Source organism: Pipistrellus kuhlii, unplaced genomic scaffold (assembly GCF_014108245.1).
Source record: "Pipistrellus kuhlii isolate mPipKuh1 unplaced genomic scaffold, mPipKuh1.p scaffold_m20_p_8, whole genome shotgun sequence".
In the NCBI taxonomy this organism is placed as follows: domain Eukaryota; kingdom Metazoa; phylum Chordata; class Mammalia; order Chiroptera; family Vespertilionidae; genus Pipistrellus; species Pipistrellus kuhlii.
In genome coordinates, this window is record NW_023425584.1 from 24,804,918 (window position 1) to 24,821,842 (window position 16,925).

Consider the following 16,925-nt stretch of genomic DNA (forward strand, 5'->3'; position numbering starts at 1 on the left):
TGCCCCCTAGCAAGGGATAGAACTTGGGGGAAGAGGGAGGAGCAATAGTATATATCTGGTGATACACAATTTTTCACTCTTAAAAACTTTATTTTCATTAAAAACAGAGTTTTTGAAAGCATTCCATTATTATGGTAGGGGAAGCCAACCATGCAGATGAGCTAAAAGTCCCCCTTGATCCCTTGCCCTCTGCCCATCTCCACCACACACACACACACACGTGCACACACACACACGTGCACACGTAGGTGTTCCCTCCCCACTCCCCAGAAGTATCCTCCTGTCACTCTTTTTGATTTGCATCTCATGAATTTATTTGATGCAAAAATTGCATTGTGTGCATTGTACTGCTTTTTGCCCACAATCTGTCTTAGCCCTGTTTCTACAGCGCTGCATCCAGAACAAACTCTTTTTAACTTCCACCTCCTATTCTATAAGTGATTTAACATAACCCCTTTGTGGATATATAGATTGCTTCTGGCTTTTGCCTCGAGAAAAATAGCGTTGTATTGAACATCCTCAAGCATGCTTCGAAGTGGGTCTGCTTCTTGGCATTGGTCCTTGACTCCGTAGCTGCACAGCTTTGTGAAGGATGCGCAGGAGCAGTATAACAAGCTGCGGATGATGCACTCTAACATGGAGAACCTCTACAAGGAGCTGGGCGAATACTTCCTCTTTGACCCCAAGAAGGTGTCTGTGGAAGAATTCTTCATGGATCTCCACAACTTTAAGAATATGTTTGTGGTGAGCACGGAATGCCTGCTGACTGAGTCTTGGGAACATTTTTCACTTTCTGGTTGGTTGCTGGTGGGTGTGCGATCGGGTGAGTGCATGCATACCCATGTGTTCATTTGTTTCCTCCACAGCAAGCCGTCAAGGAGAACCAGAAGCGGCGGGAGACCGAGGAAAAGATGCGGCGAGCAAAACTAGCCAAGGAGAAGGCAGAGAAGGAGCGGCTGGAGAAGCAGCAGAAGAGAGAGCAACTCATAGACATGAATGCAGGTAAGAAGAGGAGAAGGCCTGATGGGCTGAGATAGGAACATTTGGAAGGCTTCTCTGTCTAGAATCTGGAGGCCAGAGAGAACAGCTCATGTCTGAACTCAGCTCCTGGCAAGAGATAGTTGGCAGCCTTCTCCCTCCAAGACCCCGATGCTGGACTTTCACCCCGACTCAGTGGCATGCACAGCCAATTCTCCAGGCTCAAATCCTCTCCTCTCCTCTGCTGGTTTCTGCATTGTCTCATCTCCCCAGTGATTTTAGGATTGCTGTAACTCGTACTCTTTCCTTCTGCCTGTCCAAAGTGCCTCTGGCCTACTTTCATACCCTCTGCTAAATCTTTTGTTCTTTTCCCCACAATGTTTTCCTGGCTCTGCTTCTGTCTGTTCATGGTGGCTTTCCCTCCCTTTCTGCATATTTCACTAACTACTGTGTCCCAAGCACTTCAGCACAATCATGTACCTTTCAGGTTGTAAACGGATTGAACTTCTGGAAAGGGGGCAGGGGGCCTGGCCACCCTCTTCTTTCTCCAACAGAATCTCTGTTTTACTACAGAAGCATGGCTTTGTTGAAACATATGGCCTCAATTACTGGCCCTCTGTTTCCTGTCTCCGCTTCTTTCCTGCTGCTGATTCCCTGCCCCCCTCTGGCTGCTCCAGCGGAAATTGTGCTCGGCACTGAGCTGATGCCACCCTTCTTGAACCTGAGAGGCTGCGAGCCATCTGAGTGAAGGAGTTCCAGGGCTGCCGGGTTTGGCAAGAATGAGAGTGTTTGCCGAGCACAAGAGGCCAGGGCTGCTCTGTTATAATACCTCTTGCTCCGGGGGCTTTCTTTGGCATTTCCTGTTGTGGTAATATCAGGGACCTGAAGCAGCAAGAACATTTCATCTTTTTTTCATACTTTTCTGGGAAGCAATTCTCTGCCCGTATCCCAGTTGGGTATAAGCCACAAACTATTCTAGTAATGCTATTTAAGCCCACAGCAAATACTGACCTTCTCCCATTTTCCTCAGGCACCTAGGGTTTGCCCCCAGGTACTGTCTAGGACGTAATAGGGAAATGTACAGCTCAGCTGTCCAGGTATGAGGGCTGTACCCAGTCATGAGGTGACATCTGACCTTGTCAAGGCCCTGGGATGCCCAGGGCAAGCAAATGAGGTTGAAATGTAGGTCAGCTGCATTGGTGATGTTCAGCCAGCAGGTGGCGCTTGGAGCAGTGAGCCTAGCCTTGTAGCTGGCAGCCTCGGGCTCCTTGGGATTTCGCAGTTTCAGATTTCTCCATCCTGAGCTGTTACCATGGAAACAGAGCCAGGCTGGAAAGAGGATTCTACATTAACTCTTTGTATTCCAGTCAGGATGTTTCTCTTAAATACCTAGCTGGCTTTGGGACGATGCAGCCACTGGGGGCAGTACTTCAGTGAAATGTACTCTTGGTCTGTTCTCTCATCTTTTCTCCGCCCTGCTCTGAAACTGGAACCAGGTGCTGCATGAAAGGTTTATGTAAATTGGAGTAAATACTTTGGAATAGAGAATTATATAGTTCCTTGCTAATTTCATAATCCCAGTGTCAGTCTGTATCCTGGTCTTGGAGTTGGGCAGTTCTGCAATTCCCTGTGTTTGTCCTGATTGGGATAGGAAGGAAAGGGTACTGCAGGAAAATATCCCAAGGTTTGCGGTGGTTAGTAGGCAATGAAACCTCTTGTTTGAACCATTTCAGACAGACACAGCAAGTATAGGCTGAGGCTTGGGGTTGAGCCCTCTGTGCTGAGCCCCTGGCTATTGTGGGCGAGGGGAAGCCAAGCAGACGCCATGCATTTTGTGTGGGGCTCAGCACATGCATGTTGCTTGGGCTGAAGAGCTTACATCTCCATTTTTGTTCATAACAGAAGGTGATGAAACAGGTGTGATGGACAGTCTCCTGGAAGCCCTGCAGTCAGGTGCAGCATTCCGACGGAAGAGAGGACCCCGTCAGGGTAAGTAAGCAAATGGAGCCTTTCCCCTGGTGAAAGGGGTGGGCCTCTCTACTCCTGGTCCTGCTTGTCTTGGGCTGAAGAGCGGCGGGTAATCATGCTCTAAGGGTTTAGAAACTTTCCCGGGATAGTTTCTGCATCTGAAGTGGATTGTGTAGTTCTCTTCCTCCCATGTTAGAAAGTACTGATTTAGAGAACTAGGGCTTTTGAGGTACTGTCTGCAGATCACTTACATTTGACTATTCTTGCATTTCTCCCATCTGTGAAATTGTTACCTGGAGCAAGCTAACCATGGTGCAGGTCAGAGATTTAGGAGGGCATTTGAGTGTATGAACAAAGTTGACCCAAATCAAAACTATATTAGATGTAGGAAACACAAAGCAAAAATAAGCAAGGAGTCTTATTACTCTCAACTTCACAAGCAGAAGAGATAGAGACTAATAAAAAATATAAAATCCTTCAGAGAAGGTTGGACATCGTTTTCCCCAGATATAAAGGAGCATCTCGCGGGCAGCAGTGTGCTGTGTCTGAGAACTGCCTTCTCCTTGGGTGCAGTCAGCCCCTAATGCACTTGCCCTTCCCCAGTGACTCCCCTGCAATCTCCCCTCCCCGCCTTTAGAAGGTTTAAGTGGATTACGCTGAGCCATTAGAATTCTAAGAAGAATTATGGAGGTAGGAGAACAAATGATCTAGGCATTAGTATGAGGAAGGATCAGCGAGTAAGTTCCTTTGAAGGAAGTGTACAGTGGCCTGCAGACTAGTCCAGAAGATATAGCCTCGGCTACCCCTCGGGTGGTATTGACCTGCAGCATTTGGGACTAGGAATGATGGCTTCTTTTCTAGGTTGAAGGGTGGAAATTACAGAAAAGGCATCATTAAGGATTTCTGCTTCTAAGGGAGTTGGAGCTATGTTCTTATTCCCGGTCTGGTACATTTGTGGGTCTGTTTGATATGACCTTTACTTTAAGGTTATTGTAAAGAGGAGGAGTTGTGCAGTTTGCTGTGGCCAGCGCTTAGCTATTGACACAGTGGTATCTGTAGGGCATATTGTACCTGTCAGAGCCTGGAGAAGAACCCGAGGATCAGGGTATAGAGAATGCTAACTCATGTAAACTCATTGTCCTGGCCCAAGTGTTGTAGGTCACTGTGAGTTTCATCTGTAATGACCAACTGCCTGTTTCTACCCATACTGGGAATATCCAGAGGGAAATTCCGTTCTGTGACGTAACAGGAGGAACTCTAATTATGCCTCTTACCCCTGTTCTGGCATCCTCTGGGTACAGGCTCTCTAGAGGGAGGAGAGGGGGATAGGGTGGGACAGAGCATTTAGTCCATAGATCAGTGTTTGGTAGAGAAGGAAGCTGGTAGTATTGCTTGTGTTTAGTCTTTGAGCTTCTGTGACATGGTTTCCCAATCACCATATAAGGTGATGTGGCCTTCCATTAAGCATTTCTAGCCAAACAAAAGCACATTGCATCTCACTGTTTTTCCTGTATCCTCTCAGCTAAGCACCAGCCTGTATCAGACTTTTGACGGGGAATTCCCTTTTAAGCCTCTTCCTGTGGAACTGCTAGAATCCCAGATGCTTCCTGTCCACAGACAGCCAGACAGCTTCCCTCTGCTGGGGAGGCCCATGCGCCACTCTTCCCAGTGGGAAGACCAGGACTCCCAGGCAGAGGAAGCGGGTTTTCAGCAGAGGATCTGAATCAGTTAAAGCACTGTTTCCAGGGTAAGAGGGACTAGAGCTGCGGCTGATGAGACTTATAATAGGAGATGATGCAAAAACCAGTTGAAAATGAGAACTACGTACTTAAATTGGCTCCATCCTATAGCCTTATCTTTCTGGGCTCTGGGTTCACTGAACACACCTGAATATATCAGGGAGTATCTCAGGGGAGACATTTCTAGTTACTCTGGTAAGCTGTTTAGACCTGGGTGCATTCACATCATATAAAGTGATGTGACCTTACATTAAATGTAAATAGAAGGTTAGGCATCAAAGTAGAGTGCAAAGAGCACGGAACAAGGATCGAAGGCCCAGGTCAAGTCTGGTTACCTTACACAAGCTTCTGGGGATCAGTTTTTTCATGTATAAAATGAGAGTTGGACTGAAATGGCCTCTGGGGTCCTTTCCACTTATTATCTTTTAATACAGTGACATAGGATTCTCGAACTCTAAAGGCTCTGGTGGCTGTGGTTTCCCTGGCGGCTGCTGGACTTAACTGGTGCTTGGTGGTGTCTGACTGTTCCTCCTGGCCAATTGCTTGGATCTAAAAAACAGCACTATCACGCGGATCTGCCTCACAGCCTCCTCCGTCTCAGAGAGGCAGCTGTCCCCATTCAAAGACACTAGCCTTCTCCCTAGAATTTAAAGGAATGTTACCAAAAAATATTTGGCCTCTGGAGACCTGAGGGAGTGACCAGTATACAAAGACGCATTGAGGGGTTGGAAGAGGAGAGTTACTATCAGGGCTGGCTCATTAAAAGTGACATGTAAACTGCTGGGCTCTGCAGGGTGTGGAAAAACAATGGTTTGAGTGTCAAGGGGAAGAATCCATGTGATTGTATTGCTGCTACTCTTTCAGGCTGATGATTGAGTCTGCTTGTGGTTTAATGACTCAACTTTATCTCCATGTCTGAATGGCAGCCTCTTATACAGGCCATCTGCGCATGGGATAAAAGTCAAGGGAAGAAAGAAATTCATCTCCTTTTCCTTTCCTCTGCCACTTCCCTGCTTCCCTGAGGACCCCACCTACACTCAGAGACTTAGAGTTGGGGAAGACGCTAAAGCCCTCTAGAGATTAGCACCTAACCTCTTCATCGGTAAAAGAATTAAGACCCAGATAAGACCTTGCCCAGGTCTACAGGGCTGGCTAATGATAGAGCCAGAACTGTAGCAACTTTTGCGAAGCCAAGTCCACTACTTCCACTAAGCCTACGTGATTGGACAACAGATGACAGCAACCCTTCTGTGTAGACAGAAATATTCTTTCATACTTTCCAGCAAGGAGAGCCCTGCACGTGGTGAAATTGCTTCAGGGAGTTTTCTGATGGCCACCTGTCTGGAGAAGGTTAAGAGTATTCCTATACTCCTCCGATTCTCCCTCCACTTTGGTAAAATTAGGACAGGAATTATAATTAGGAGACTTGAGACAGTAATGAGTTCTTTAGGATGGTAATGATCGCCCCATCTGTCCTAGTTTCCTCTTCCCTGAGGAAGCTTATTAACAAGAGCACTTCCTCTTCAGTAGTGGTTCCTAGCCTGTGTTTCATAAACGTCTTTCCACGCCATCAACCTTCTTCTGGTTCATCTGTTCTAGTGTTATATGGTGGATTTTGCTGGTGTTTTTATCCTAGCCCACCCCTGGCTTCTGGGAATCTGACCTCAGCTTTGACTAATGTCTCAAGATTGTTCCCTTTTCCCCATACTCTGTTCTCTTATGACTTAATAATACTCCCTGATACCATGAGTCAAAATGCTCATCTGCTTCTGTGGCTACTTTTCAGTATTCCTAGCACAAGTACCTGAGTTAGGGAGGGGCAGGGAGAGGTCAGTGTTTCTGGGTTGTAAAAGCTATTCAGCTTGACCGTGGCCCGGAAGGCACAGTGGAAGTCAGGATTCCTCGATTCTGTTCCTCGTTCCTACAAGAGTTCTCATTTCTTTTTTTCCTTTTTTAAAATGTTTTCATTAATTTCAGAGAGATGAAGGGGGAGAGAGAGAGAGAGAGAAACATCGAGAGAGAAAGAAAAAAACCATACATCGGCTGCCAGGATCCTGCAAATCCCCCCTACTGGGACCAAGCCCACAACCTGGACATGTGCCCTGACCTGACCGGGAATCAGACTGTGACCTCCTGGTTCATGGGTCCATGCTTAACCCCTGAGTCACTCCAGCCGGGCAAGAGCTCTCTTTTCTTTTCTTTTTCTTTTTCTTTTTCTCTTTTAAATATTTTATTGATTTTCCACAGAGAGGAAGAGGGATAGAGAGATAGAAACATCGATGAGGGAGAATCACCAATCAGCTGCCTCTTGCACACCCCCTACTGGGGATGTGCCCGCAACCTAGGTACATGCCCTCGACCGGAATCAGACCTGGGACCTTTCAGTCCACAGGGCGATACTCTATCCACTGAGCCAAACCGGTTTCGGTGAGCTCTCATTTCTTCTGTTAACCTTAGGCCACATGTGTCCCTCCCTAGAGTATCTCTGCTCTAGGCTTAAAAGGGAGGTGTTGGTCTTCTCTCCGCCTACCATCCACTCCTAATTTTTATAAAGTCGATAACCAGAAACTTTTTTAATTTAGAAAAATCTGGAAACACTGCTTGATTTTAGTATCTTCTTAGTTTAGAGGAAGAAATCAAAGAGAGAAGAGGCTTGAGACATATGCCACTTGAACTCCAACGTCTACACATACGCAGACACTTGCAGGTTTTCTTAACTGCTGGAGAGTAACTTCAGAGGAGCAGTAAAGTGATATTACTGCTTTTCCAGACACGGGAAATAGGGATGATAGGCGAGTATTTCAGAGAAGAGTGGAATCTAAGTGGATCTGAGGAAGAATTTGCTCGAGAGACAGAAGGAAGACGGGAGAAGCATATACATAGAGACGATGCTAGTCACACTCCAGTACACGTCTTCCCTCCCCTGTCGATCAAGCAATGGTTCGTGTGAAAGCCCCCGGAGTCTAGGTCATACACCTTCTACCTGTAACCAGATGGGCCTTGTGTCCATCAGGGCCTTCACTCTGCTTTTTCCTCTTAATAGACAACCCCTTGTGCCCCTGGGAGGAGGAGGAGGAGGAAGAGTCCTATAAGTTGGTAACTGTGGGCATGCTGTGTGCTCCCTGCTGACCTGTAGGTAGCCTTTGCTGTGTGAACATAGCGGTCACGTTCCTGCAGAGAAGCTAACAGCCCTGGTGATGACATGGGCCTCTAACCCTGCTAGGCTTCTGCGTTCCCTAGAGCTTCTTGCTGGTCTAAAGAAGGCAGAGCTGTCTGGGTGTTTTGTTCACTGCTCTTCTGGACCCCTTCCCTCGGGCTGGATGCAGCTGCCTGCAGTTAGGAATGCAGTCAAGAATGAAGTCTGCATTTAGGAGAGCCAGGCTTCCTCTGTCCTGCCCCCTTAAAATGCAGGCGCTGCTTTCTCCACTCAGCTTTCCCATGACCCAGCCAGCTCTTTCCTTTTTTTTTTTAATTGAGATATAAACCACATGCCTAAAATACACCCTTGTAAAGTATACAATTCAGTGTTTTTTAGTATGCTTCCAAGGTTGTGCAACCATCACCACTATCTTACTTCCAAAACATATTCATCACCCCAAAAGGAAACACCATACCCATTAGCAGTGGCTCCTCATTCTCCCCACCCCCAGCCCCTGGCAACAGCTAACGTACTTTCCACCTCTATGAATTTGCCCATTTCAGACATTTTGTAGAAATGGAATTATAGCCGAAACCGGTGTGGCTCAATGGATAGAGCATCAGTCTGCGGACTGAAAGGTCCCAGGTTCGATTCCGGACAAGGGCATGTACATTGGTTGCGGGCACATCCCTGGTAGGGGGTGCAAGAGGCAGCTGATCGATGTCTCTCTCTCATCCATGTTTCTAGCTCTCTATCCCTCTCCCTTCCTCTATAAAAAATCAATAAAATATATTTAAAAAAAGAAAAGAAATTGAATTATAATGTCTTTGCTTCTGTCACCACAGACAGAGGCAGGTCTTTGTGTGCATGTGGTGTCCACGCTGCCCCCGGGGCCTGGGAAGAGGCAGAGAGCGGAGATGGGCATGGTCCCAAGGAACTGCCTCTTGCTGAGGGTACTGGGGCCGTAAATCTGGATTCCATTAATGAATATGAGAGTCTGGGATTGGCTACCAGCAGTTTCTGGTTAGACCAGAAACTCGAGGATTGATTGGTTGTTCTCTTCTTGTTTAGGATGACAACTGGAGCTTCATAGAACCTTAGCCCATGGGGCCGAGATTTCTTTGTAGGGTCCCCTCCCAGCCATCCTTGCCCCTAGCTCTGCCTTCCCCGACTTACCTTTCCTTACCTTATTGCCCACCCCAACACACACACACCATGCAGGGCCCTTGGCATTCATACCCTTGAGGTGGGAGAGAGCTAGGGTGGGGGCATGTGGGGAGAGAGGGAGGAAGTGTGGGGGACATGTGTGAGTGTGACATGCATGTGATGTCAGCTCGTGGCTGCTGCTCCTCTTTGCAGGAGTCCCCCTGGCCGACTACTGAAGGCCCCCCTCTGCTTGGGACAGCGGGGCTCCCCCATCCCCCAACCTCCCTCCAGGGCTGACTCAAAGTGGTTTTGGCCTAAGAACTTCCTGGGAACTGCCAACAAAACAAGAATAATACTGTTTACTAAGCTTGAGGCTATTTCATTCCAACGACATTACGATGAGAAAATCGATTTTGAGTACTTATCTCTCTTAAAGTTAAACAGCCAACACTTGAACCCTGTTCTATCTGTCTAGCTGTATTCAAACCTTTGTACTATTTTCACAAAGGAAAGCAAGAGCACAGCTTGCTCTCCTGCCGGTACCACACTCACTTATATTCTCTGCACCCCGCCCAAGGGTATATTCCCCACTTCTTAGGTCTCTGCCCCTCCTTCAAATAAGGGCCTCTGTGAACTGGACAGGGCAGCCACGTTTGCATGGCGTCTGGCTAAATGTCTACCCCAGAGTTCAGAGGGGCCTTCTGTGCACAAACTCTCTCACGTCTTCTCTTGCAGCCAACAGGAAAGCCGGGTGTGCAGTCACATCTCTGCTGGCCTCGGAGCTGACCAAGGATGATGCCATGACTGCTGTTGCTGCCAAGGTGCCCAAGATCAGTGATGGGGTCCCCACAATCCTTGAGGAAACCAAGGAGTTGGTTGGCCGTGCAAGCTAATCTGGGTCCTGTGGCCGAGGCTCCTCCTCAAGTGGAGCCCCAGACTGTCCTGCCTGCAGCCTGTGCCTAAAGGGTCATGGAGATATCCCTGTGGGGTGGCCACTCCCATTGCCCTGACCCTGTCCTCTGGCCTGCTGCTCTCTGTCTGTCACACAGCTTCAGCTGCCTGGGGGCCAGCAGGAGAGGGCGGTAGGGGGAGGCCTGAGCCCAACCCAGCCAGCCCTGGCTGTTGCATTACCAAAGCAGGCTCTGTGTTCGCTGCCTTAACCCCAAGTGTCTCCTCTGTGACTCCGAGGCCTGGCTCAGACAGAGTCCCACCTGCTTTCTCAGCCCCTGGCTTTCCAGTGGGCTTCCCATAGGTCAATCTTGCTGGGTCTGTGCTTTAATTTTGTGGTTTCTCTGGCCCTGAGAGCAGCATGGGGCTTGTGAACCTTTGGGCTATATCCCACCTGTATTGCGGTCCCCTCGGCTCTGCTCTCTCTTCTCCTGGCTGCTATTTATTGCTAGTGGTGTGGCACTGGGAGCTACTTCTAAGGAAGTGGTGAGAAATCCACCCTTACTCCTTCCTGAGAAAGGCCTCCCAGAACAAAAAGGACCTGGACCTCTTTTGTGTGTCCCATGGGGCTTAGGCCAGAGCCGTGGACAGCCGAGCATAGAGACGTGAGACCGCCCCAGCCTGCTGCCATGCTGTGTGCCCTGCCTCTCCGGACCCTCTGCACCACCCCAGGCTCCTGAGCCATGTCCTTCCTGCCTCCCCAGAGCTTCGGTGCATCTCACCTGGAGTATTGTGACCATCCCAACACCTCACCCTCTGTCTCCAAGGAAATGGGAGGTGGAGCCTCCTGGCTGAGAAATTGTTTTGCAAATGGATCTATTTTTGTATGAGATTTTTTTTTTTTTTAAGAAAAATAACTTCCTTTCCCCTTTCTCCTCCATAATGTAAGAAGCTTTGATGGCAGGTTCCAGAGTCCTTGGGATTTCTCCCCCACAGGCCTCAACCGGGACCCTGGGCCTCCACCTCAGCCCTCAAGCTCTGGGCCCCTGATGCCAGTGTGGATTCTCTCTCCCAGTACCCGGTTCTGGTGGAGGAGGAGGCTCTTCTCTGGTTGAGCTGAGCCAGGCCTAAGAGCAGTGGGAGCTCTGAGACCAGAGTTTTTATAAATTTAATATATTTATCAAGCCAAATGTGCAGATGCTAACTGGACACTCTGGGGATGTGGGCACAGGAGTGCTCCCACACTTTGTACTCCTGCTCCCTTCTGAACAGTGGGCAGGCCAAACTGTTCAGTGGCCCCAGCCACAGGAAGCTCAGACCGGCCCAAGGTGACACCTGTGCCACCTGGGCAGGGAGAGAAGAGCACCGTTAAGGCTTGGCCCACATACGGTTGTTAGTGCAGCGGGAGCTAAGGGGAGACTGGGGCACTCGAGGCCAGGAGGAAGGTTTTGGTTGCTAGAGCCTGTGTGAGGGCCAACAGCAGTTCTTGGAGCTGTCCCGGGAAGACTGGTACGAGGGCCCTGCCGCTCCCTACGTCTCCTTCCTCCCTGCTGACATCCGGGGCTTTGACCCTTTCTTTTTTAATCTACTTTTGCTAAGATGCATTTAATAAAAAATGAATATTTAAAAAAGGGACAAAATGCAGACCTATTTCCCTTGCCTCTTGGGCTTCTGGGATGTCATCACCTCCAGTTTGTTGGTTTCGTTTCCAACTGTTAATAAAGCATTGAAACAGTACTATGTACAGCCTCTGTGTGAGTTTCTGAGCTAGTTCTTTTCCCTCATCTTGCTCTGCGTCAAATCCCTGGTTGACTGACAAATCATTGTAAAATAGTCCCAGGTGTCCATCATGTGCCAGAAACTGGTTGAGGCCTAGAGATGCTTAATACATGGTGGCTTCTGCCCCACTATTTCCCACCATTTGCCCTCCACAAAGGCCCCAGTTCAAGACCCCCGCCCTTCCTAATTGCTGCCTTTGGCTCGGAACCCTGTTTTTAAATTCAGTTCTAGGTCCCACCTCTCCATGCCCCCAGATGTCAGTTTCCTGGGAGTACCTGTGCCTCTTGCTGAGGGAAACATGATTCCCCCACCCCCGCTTCCATCTCCCCTGCCTCCTTTGTCTGCCACAGACCACATTCCAGACTAGAGGGATGCCGTGGGTGGAAACCTGAGCCTGTCCAGCAGAGGTCAGAGGCCAGAGGTCATGCTCCAGATGACTTGCTGCTCAAAGTCGTACTTGTTTGAGCACTTTGTGACCTGCACAAAGAAACCTTACAATCTCTGAGCAGGCCCAGAATAGGGCGGGAGGGGCCTGGAGAGGACCACAAACCCATTTGGGCAGGCTCTGGAACTGGAAATAAAAGCCTTTTAAATAGCTCTGGAGCCCGGGCAGCTGCTTCCCCAGTAGGTCTGGGGGTGTGGGGGTGGGCTGCCTGCTTCCTCTCCTCCCCCCGAGACCAGGCGTTTCTGACTCGGCTGTATGGGCACACATACCAATTAAGGGACCAACCACAGCTGCTCACACTCTGCTCTGAGAGTCGGAGCCTAGAATAGAACCCAGGCGCCCGGCTGCCCGCTTCTGCAGCCCGGCTCTCAGAAACGAAATCCCGCTTCCATCTCAGCGACCGCGCGCACCACCCTCCCTCCCACGCAGGAAAAGTCGCCCCCCAGATGCTTAGTTGGAAGGCTTGGTTTCCATGACAACAGACTTGAGCTGGCAGAGCGCACAGCTCGGCTCTGAGAGGCTCCGTGCAGAGGAAGCCCAGAGACAGCCTCCTCCCTCCCGGCGGTTGGTCATTCCCTCGCTGACCCTCTGGATAGCAGTGGGCCAGCCTTTCTGTCCTTCCGCCCCTCCCTGTCTTCCCTCCCCCTCCCTCCTGCGGCTCTGGCTGCCGCAACCTCCGAATCCCACTGCGGTTCCCGGAGGGGGGGGAGGGGCGAGCCGACTAGTGAATGGAAAGGCGTGAGGGAGGGAGGGAGGAGGGCAATATGGGGGGGGGGGGGGCTATCTCCTTGCCCTCTCAGCCTAGACCACCCTCACCCACCCCCGGGCAAGAGAGCGATGCGCCCTTCCGTTTCCTTGGCTTTGCTGAGGAGAGACGAGTGGGAAGGTGAATCCCAAGTAGGGAAACTGAGGCCCGGAATATAGACTCGGCCTTCAGAGAATCGCCCCCGGCATTCCCTCCCACTCCCGCGGCGTTCCCAAACACACCGGCGGAGCGGGAGGAGGGGGGCAGGCAGAGTCCCCGCCTCCTCAGCGAGGCCCGCTGGGGCTGGGGGAGGGGGTGTGATTTCAGCGGGGAAGGGGGGGCGCTCAGGAGCCGCTCCCGCCCCCTCTCCTGCGCCGTTTGCAGCCGCCAACCCGCTTCCGCCCCCGCGCGCGCGGGGCTCCTCTTCTGCCTGGAGACTGCGGCTCAGAACGGCCACCGAGACGGCTGCTCCTGCAACTGCGCGCTGACACGCCGCGTTCACATACCCCCTCCCCCAGAATGGCCCCGCAGGCCGACTGCATCCACGGCGTACGATCAGCTTTACAGCCAACCGCACACCATCACATACGGTACGCACAGCGGTGCTGCGAGCATCAACAGCCACGCTTGACAGTCCACAGACTCGTGGAAAGGACACAAAACCAAGATGCAAACACCGTAATCGCCCCACCCCCATCCCCACCCCAGCCTCCTTCCAGCGTGCACCCCGCAGCACAATCCCTTCATCCAAACCTGTCAGGAGCCTCCAGCGCTTACACAGACACGTTCACCCTTTCAGAAGAAACCTTTTTATTATTTTTTTTTCCAAGAAAAAAAAAAAGCCATATAAATATTAGAGTATAAAACTTGCGTGAGACACAAGAAAAGGGGCGGGGAGCTACGTGACTATGCAGAGAAGCGCTTATAGGGGTCAGTACCGGGGAGGGGGTCGCCGCAGTGCGTGGACACAGCACAAAACACAGCACGGGCCACCGCAGGCAGGTTCAAGGACAGACGGCTGCGCGGAGCCCGCCGCCCGCTGCCCACTCGCCATCACGGAGAAGCACACCGCACTACACTATTGGCTATTCTACACCAGCCAAAGAGGGGCGGGGGGTCGCTACACTACTGTAAGGGCGAGGGAGGGGTTCTAGCACAGCCCCGCCAGAGGAACGGGACTGGGGAGGGGGAGCGGGAGGCAGAAGTGGGTGGGCGCAGGAAGGTTTATGCACAAGGAGTCACTGGGGACTTGAACCAGGCTCTGGCCACTAGGGGGTGGGCTGAGGGCCTGGGGGGGCAGTGGCCTTCACACAGAAGAAATGGCACCTGGCAAGGTGAAGGACCAAGGCTTGGGGAATGCAGGGGCCCCCGTGGAGAAGCCTGATCCTGGGCTGAGAATTTCTGTCCACTTGTTCCCTACTCTAATCCCTTGCCTCCTCAACCCAGGGACCAAGAATGGCCTAGCTGGCCCTCCCTCCCTGCTGGGATGGGAGGGAGGGGACACACTGATTGTTCCACTAGGGGTACCTCTGGGTACCCAGCACCCACAGAGCCCCTCTGACCTCTCCAAGGAACCCGGTCCCAAACCTGCTCAGACCTTCCTTGGACTATAATGCCAGTTTAAATCCATTGGCGCTGGTAGCTCCGCCCAAAGCTGGCTGCTTGGGCGGAGCCTTGTATGTATGTGGTAGGTGAAGGCTCAGCCTGGTGCTTGGTTTATGGCTGGAATTTGAGGATCTGGTCAGTACCCTGGGAACATACTGAGCCTCCTGCAAGACCCTGTTAACAATTGGGTCAAGATTTATCCACCCCCCATCCACATACATACCCTTCCCTCTTTATCTTACCGCCATATACAGTCTTGGAACATGCAATGGAGTCTCCTGTTTGGGGAGGGAGCAGTCACAGCATGCAGTGGATACATCAAACAATGAAAAACAAAACAAAACAAAACAACTGGTCCCTAGAGCATTGGGAAGAGGCATGGTAGCAAAATGCCTTCCCTAAACCCAGCAAGCATCACTACCGTGGAATGGTGACCATGTCTCCCAAAACTTGAGCTTGGGCTCGGGCTCCGGAAGGAGGTGAAGGGACTGGCACCAAACCATGCTTTGGGGGAAGTTTGAGAATTGAAGGAGAGGCCAAGAGGTTAACTCTTCAGAATTATGAGCCTCTTTAGGTCACCAGGTACCTCAACACCCCAACCACCTCACTCAGGAAAGAAGCTTTTATAGGAGTGGGGTGGGGTGGCATGGCTAGGAGGCGGAACGGTTGGGCTTGATTGGATTTGGAAGATGGAGTTCAGCTATAACGAAAACAGCTGTGATCAATGATGTCTACACTGACTCCACCACCACATTCTGGAGACGGGGCAGCTGGACCTGATTGAATTTGGAAGATGGGAGGAGTTCAGCTGTAACTAAAGCAGGTGTGATCAATGATGTCCACACTAACCCCACCACCACGTTCTAGAGGCGGGATGGTTGGGGCCGATTGAATTTGAAGATGGAGTTCAGCTGATACTAAAGCAGGTGTGATCAATGATGTCCACACTAACCCCACCACCACGTTCTGGAGGCGGGATGGTTGGGGCTGATTGAATTTGAAGATGGAGTTCAGCTGTAACTAAAGCAGGTGTGATCAATGATGTCCACACTAACCCCACCACCACGTTCTGGAGGCGGGATGGTTGGGCCTGATTGAATCTGGAAGGTGGAGGAGTTCAGCTGTAACTAAAGCAGGTGTGATCTATGATGTCCACACTAACCCCACCACCCCCATGGGCACAGCAATTGATTGGATGGGGGTTCCCAGCAGAACTCCCTTTGCATATTCAACCCCCTGGGGACAGAAAGGGTGGTGTTGACTGGGCACTTGTTTCTGTTTCCCAAGGGAAGCATGGCCTGGGCCCCACCAGGAGCCTGGGGGTGAGCCCTGAAAACCCCAGTCCTGGGCCCAGGCAGGGAGAGGCTGGGCTGGTTGGGGGGAGGCGGCCCTGTGGCTCCAGGCCCGGCCTCCACGTTACTTCTTCTCCTTCTTGCCAGACTTCTTCTTGTTGCCGTTGCCACCTGCCGGGGCCTTGCCATCCCGCTTGCCCGCGGCGTTGGTCAGCGTGGCGTTGCTGCCGGGGATGTAGACGTTCTGGCGGTAGTCGGGCACGTGCTGCAGGGTGAACTGGGGCCCATAGCGGGCGCTCAGGCCCATGGTGCCAGCGCCTGCTCCCAGCGTGGAGCTCCCATCAGCGGCTTCTGCAGAGACAGGAAAGTCAGAGGCTGAACTGTGGGTCACAACTGCCACTTTTTTTTAATTATTATTATTGGTTTTTTTGTGTGTGTTTTTTTTACAGAGAGTGGAAGAGAGAGGGATAGAGAGTTAGAAACATCTATCAGCTGCCTCCTGCACACCCCCTCCTTGGGATGTGCCCACAACCAACATACATGCCCCCAGACCGGAATCGAACCCGGGGCCCTTCCGTCCGCAGGCCGACGCTCTATCCACTGAGCCAAACCGGGTTTTCAGCGCAACTGCCACTCTTCACAGCAGAAACAGCTAACGAACGCCTGCAAAGCACGCAGCCCCGGCTGCGGAGCACTGGGAAGGCCATCTCTGTCACACTGTGGAGGAAAGGGGCTCTGGACTCACAGCCTCATTTAGGTCCGAGCTCTTTTAACCTATTCCCTTACGGTAAGGGCTTAGGATACGCCAGCTGTTCTTCCTCTCAGGGCCGAGACGGCTCTCAAATCCTGTCCCAGTCCTTCCCAAGGAAGCCTCTCTGTTGCACACTAGACTCTGGGCTCCTGGGGGCCTTCAACTATGGTTTGTGCATCCTTCCCTTCTCCAACCAGGGCCGGGCACAGAGCAGGCATTAGGTAGTTCCGTTATCAGTCAGGAGGGGGTGCTCTGCCAGGCATTCATTTCCGAATAGAGGCCTACTCTGTGCCAAGCGCTTTGCTCCATGGTGCACATGCATGATGGCTTCTGACCTCAGCGCGGCAAGCCAGTAAGTCACACAGTCACACAGACTCACGTGTGTGGCGTTATCCCTACTTCACAGATCAGGTGAGCAAGGCTCAGAGAAGGTAAGAGACGAGGTCACGG

General features: G+C 51.3%; 2 protein-coding genes across 20 annotated transcripts in view; one reads left to right on the forward strand and one right to left on the reverse strand.

The window, feature by feature from the left end:
• The window catches only part of DIAPH1 (diaphanous related formin 1), an 84,686-nt gene extending 73,091 nt beyond the window's left edge, over positions 1-11,595 (forward strand). For all 4 annotated transcript variants that reach the window (XM_036425277.2, XM_036425278.2, XM_036425279.2 and 1 more), the window contains 4 exons: positions 580-744; positions 867-1,002; positions 2,881-2,967; positions 9,706-11,595. In XM_036425277.2, coding sequence (XP_036281170.1) covers positions 580-744; positions 867-1,002; positions 2,881-2,967; positions 9,706-9,863 — 546 coding nt within the window. In that variant the 3' untranslated portion in view covers positions 9,864-11,595. The remainder of the gene's footprint in view (positions 1-579; positions 745-866; positions 1,003-2,880; positions 2,968-9,705) is intronic.
• Positions 11,596-13,620: 2,025 nt separating this feature from the next.
• Positions 13,621-16,925, reverse strand: part of LOC118711856 (protocadherin gamma-C4) — a 107,063-nt gene continuing 103,758 nt past the window's right edge. For all 16 annotated transcript variants that reach the window (XM_036425292.2, XM_036425283.2, XM_045576581.1 and 13 more), the window contains one exon: positions 13,621-16,075. In XM_036425292.2, coding sequence (XP_036281185.1) covers positions 15,849-16,075 — 227 coding nt within the window. In that variant the 3' untranslated portion in view covers positions 13,621-15,848. The remainder of the gene's footprint in view (positions 16,076-16,925) is intronic.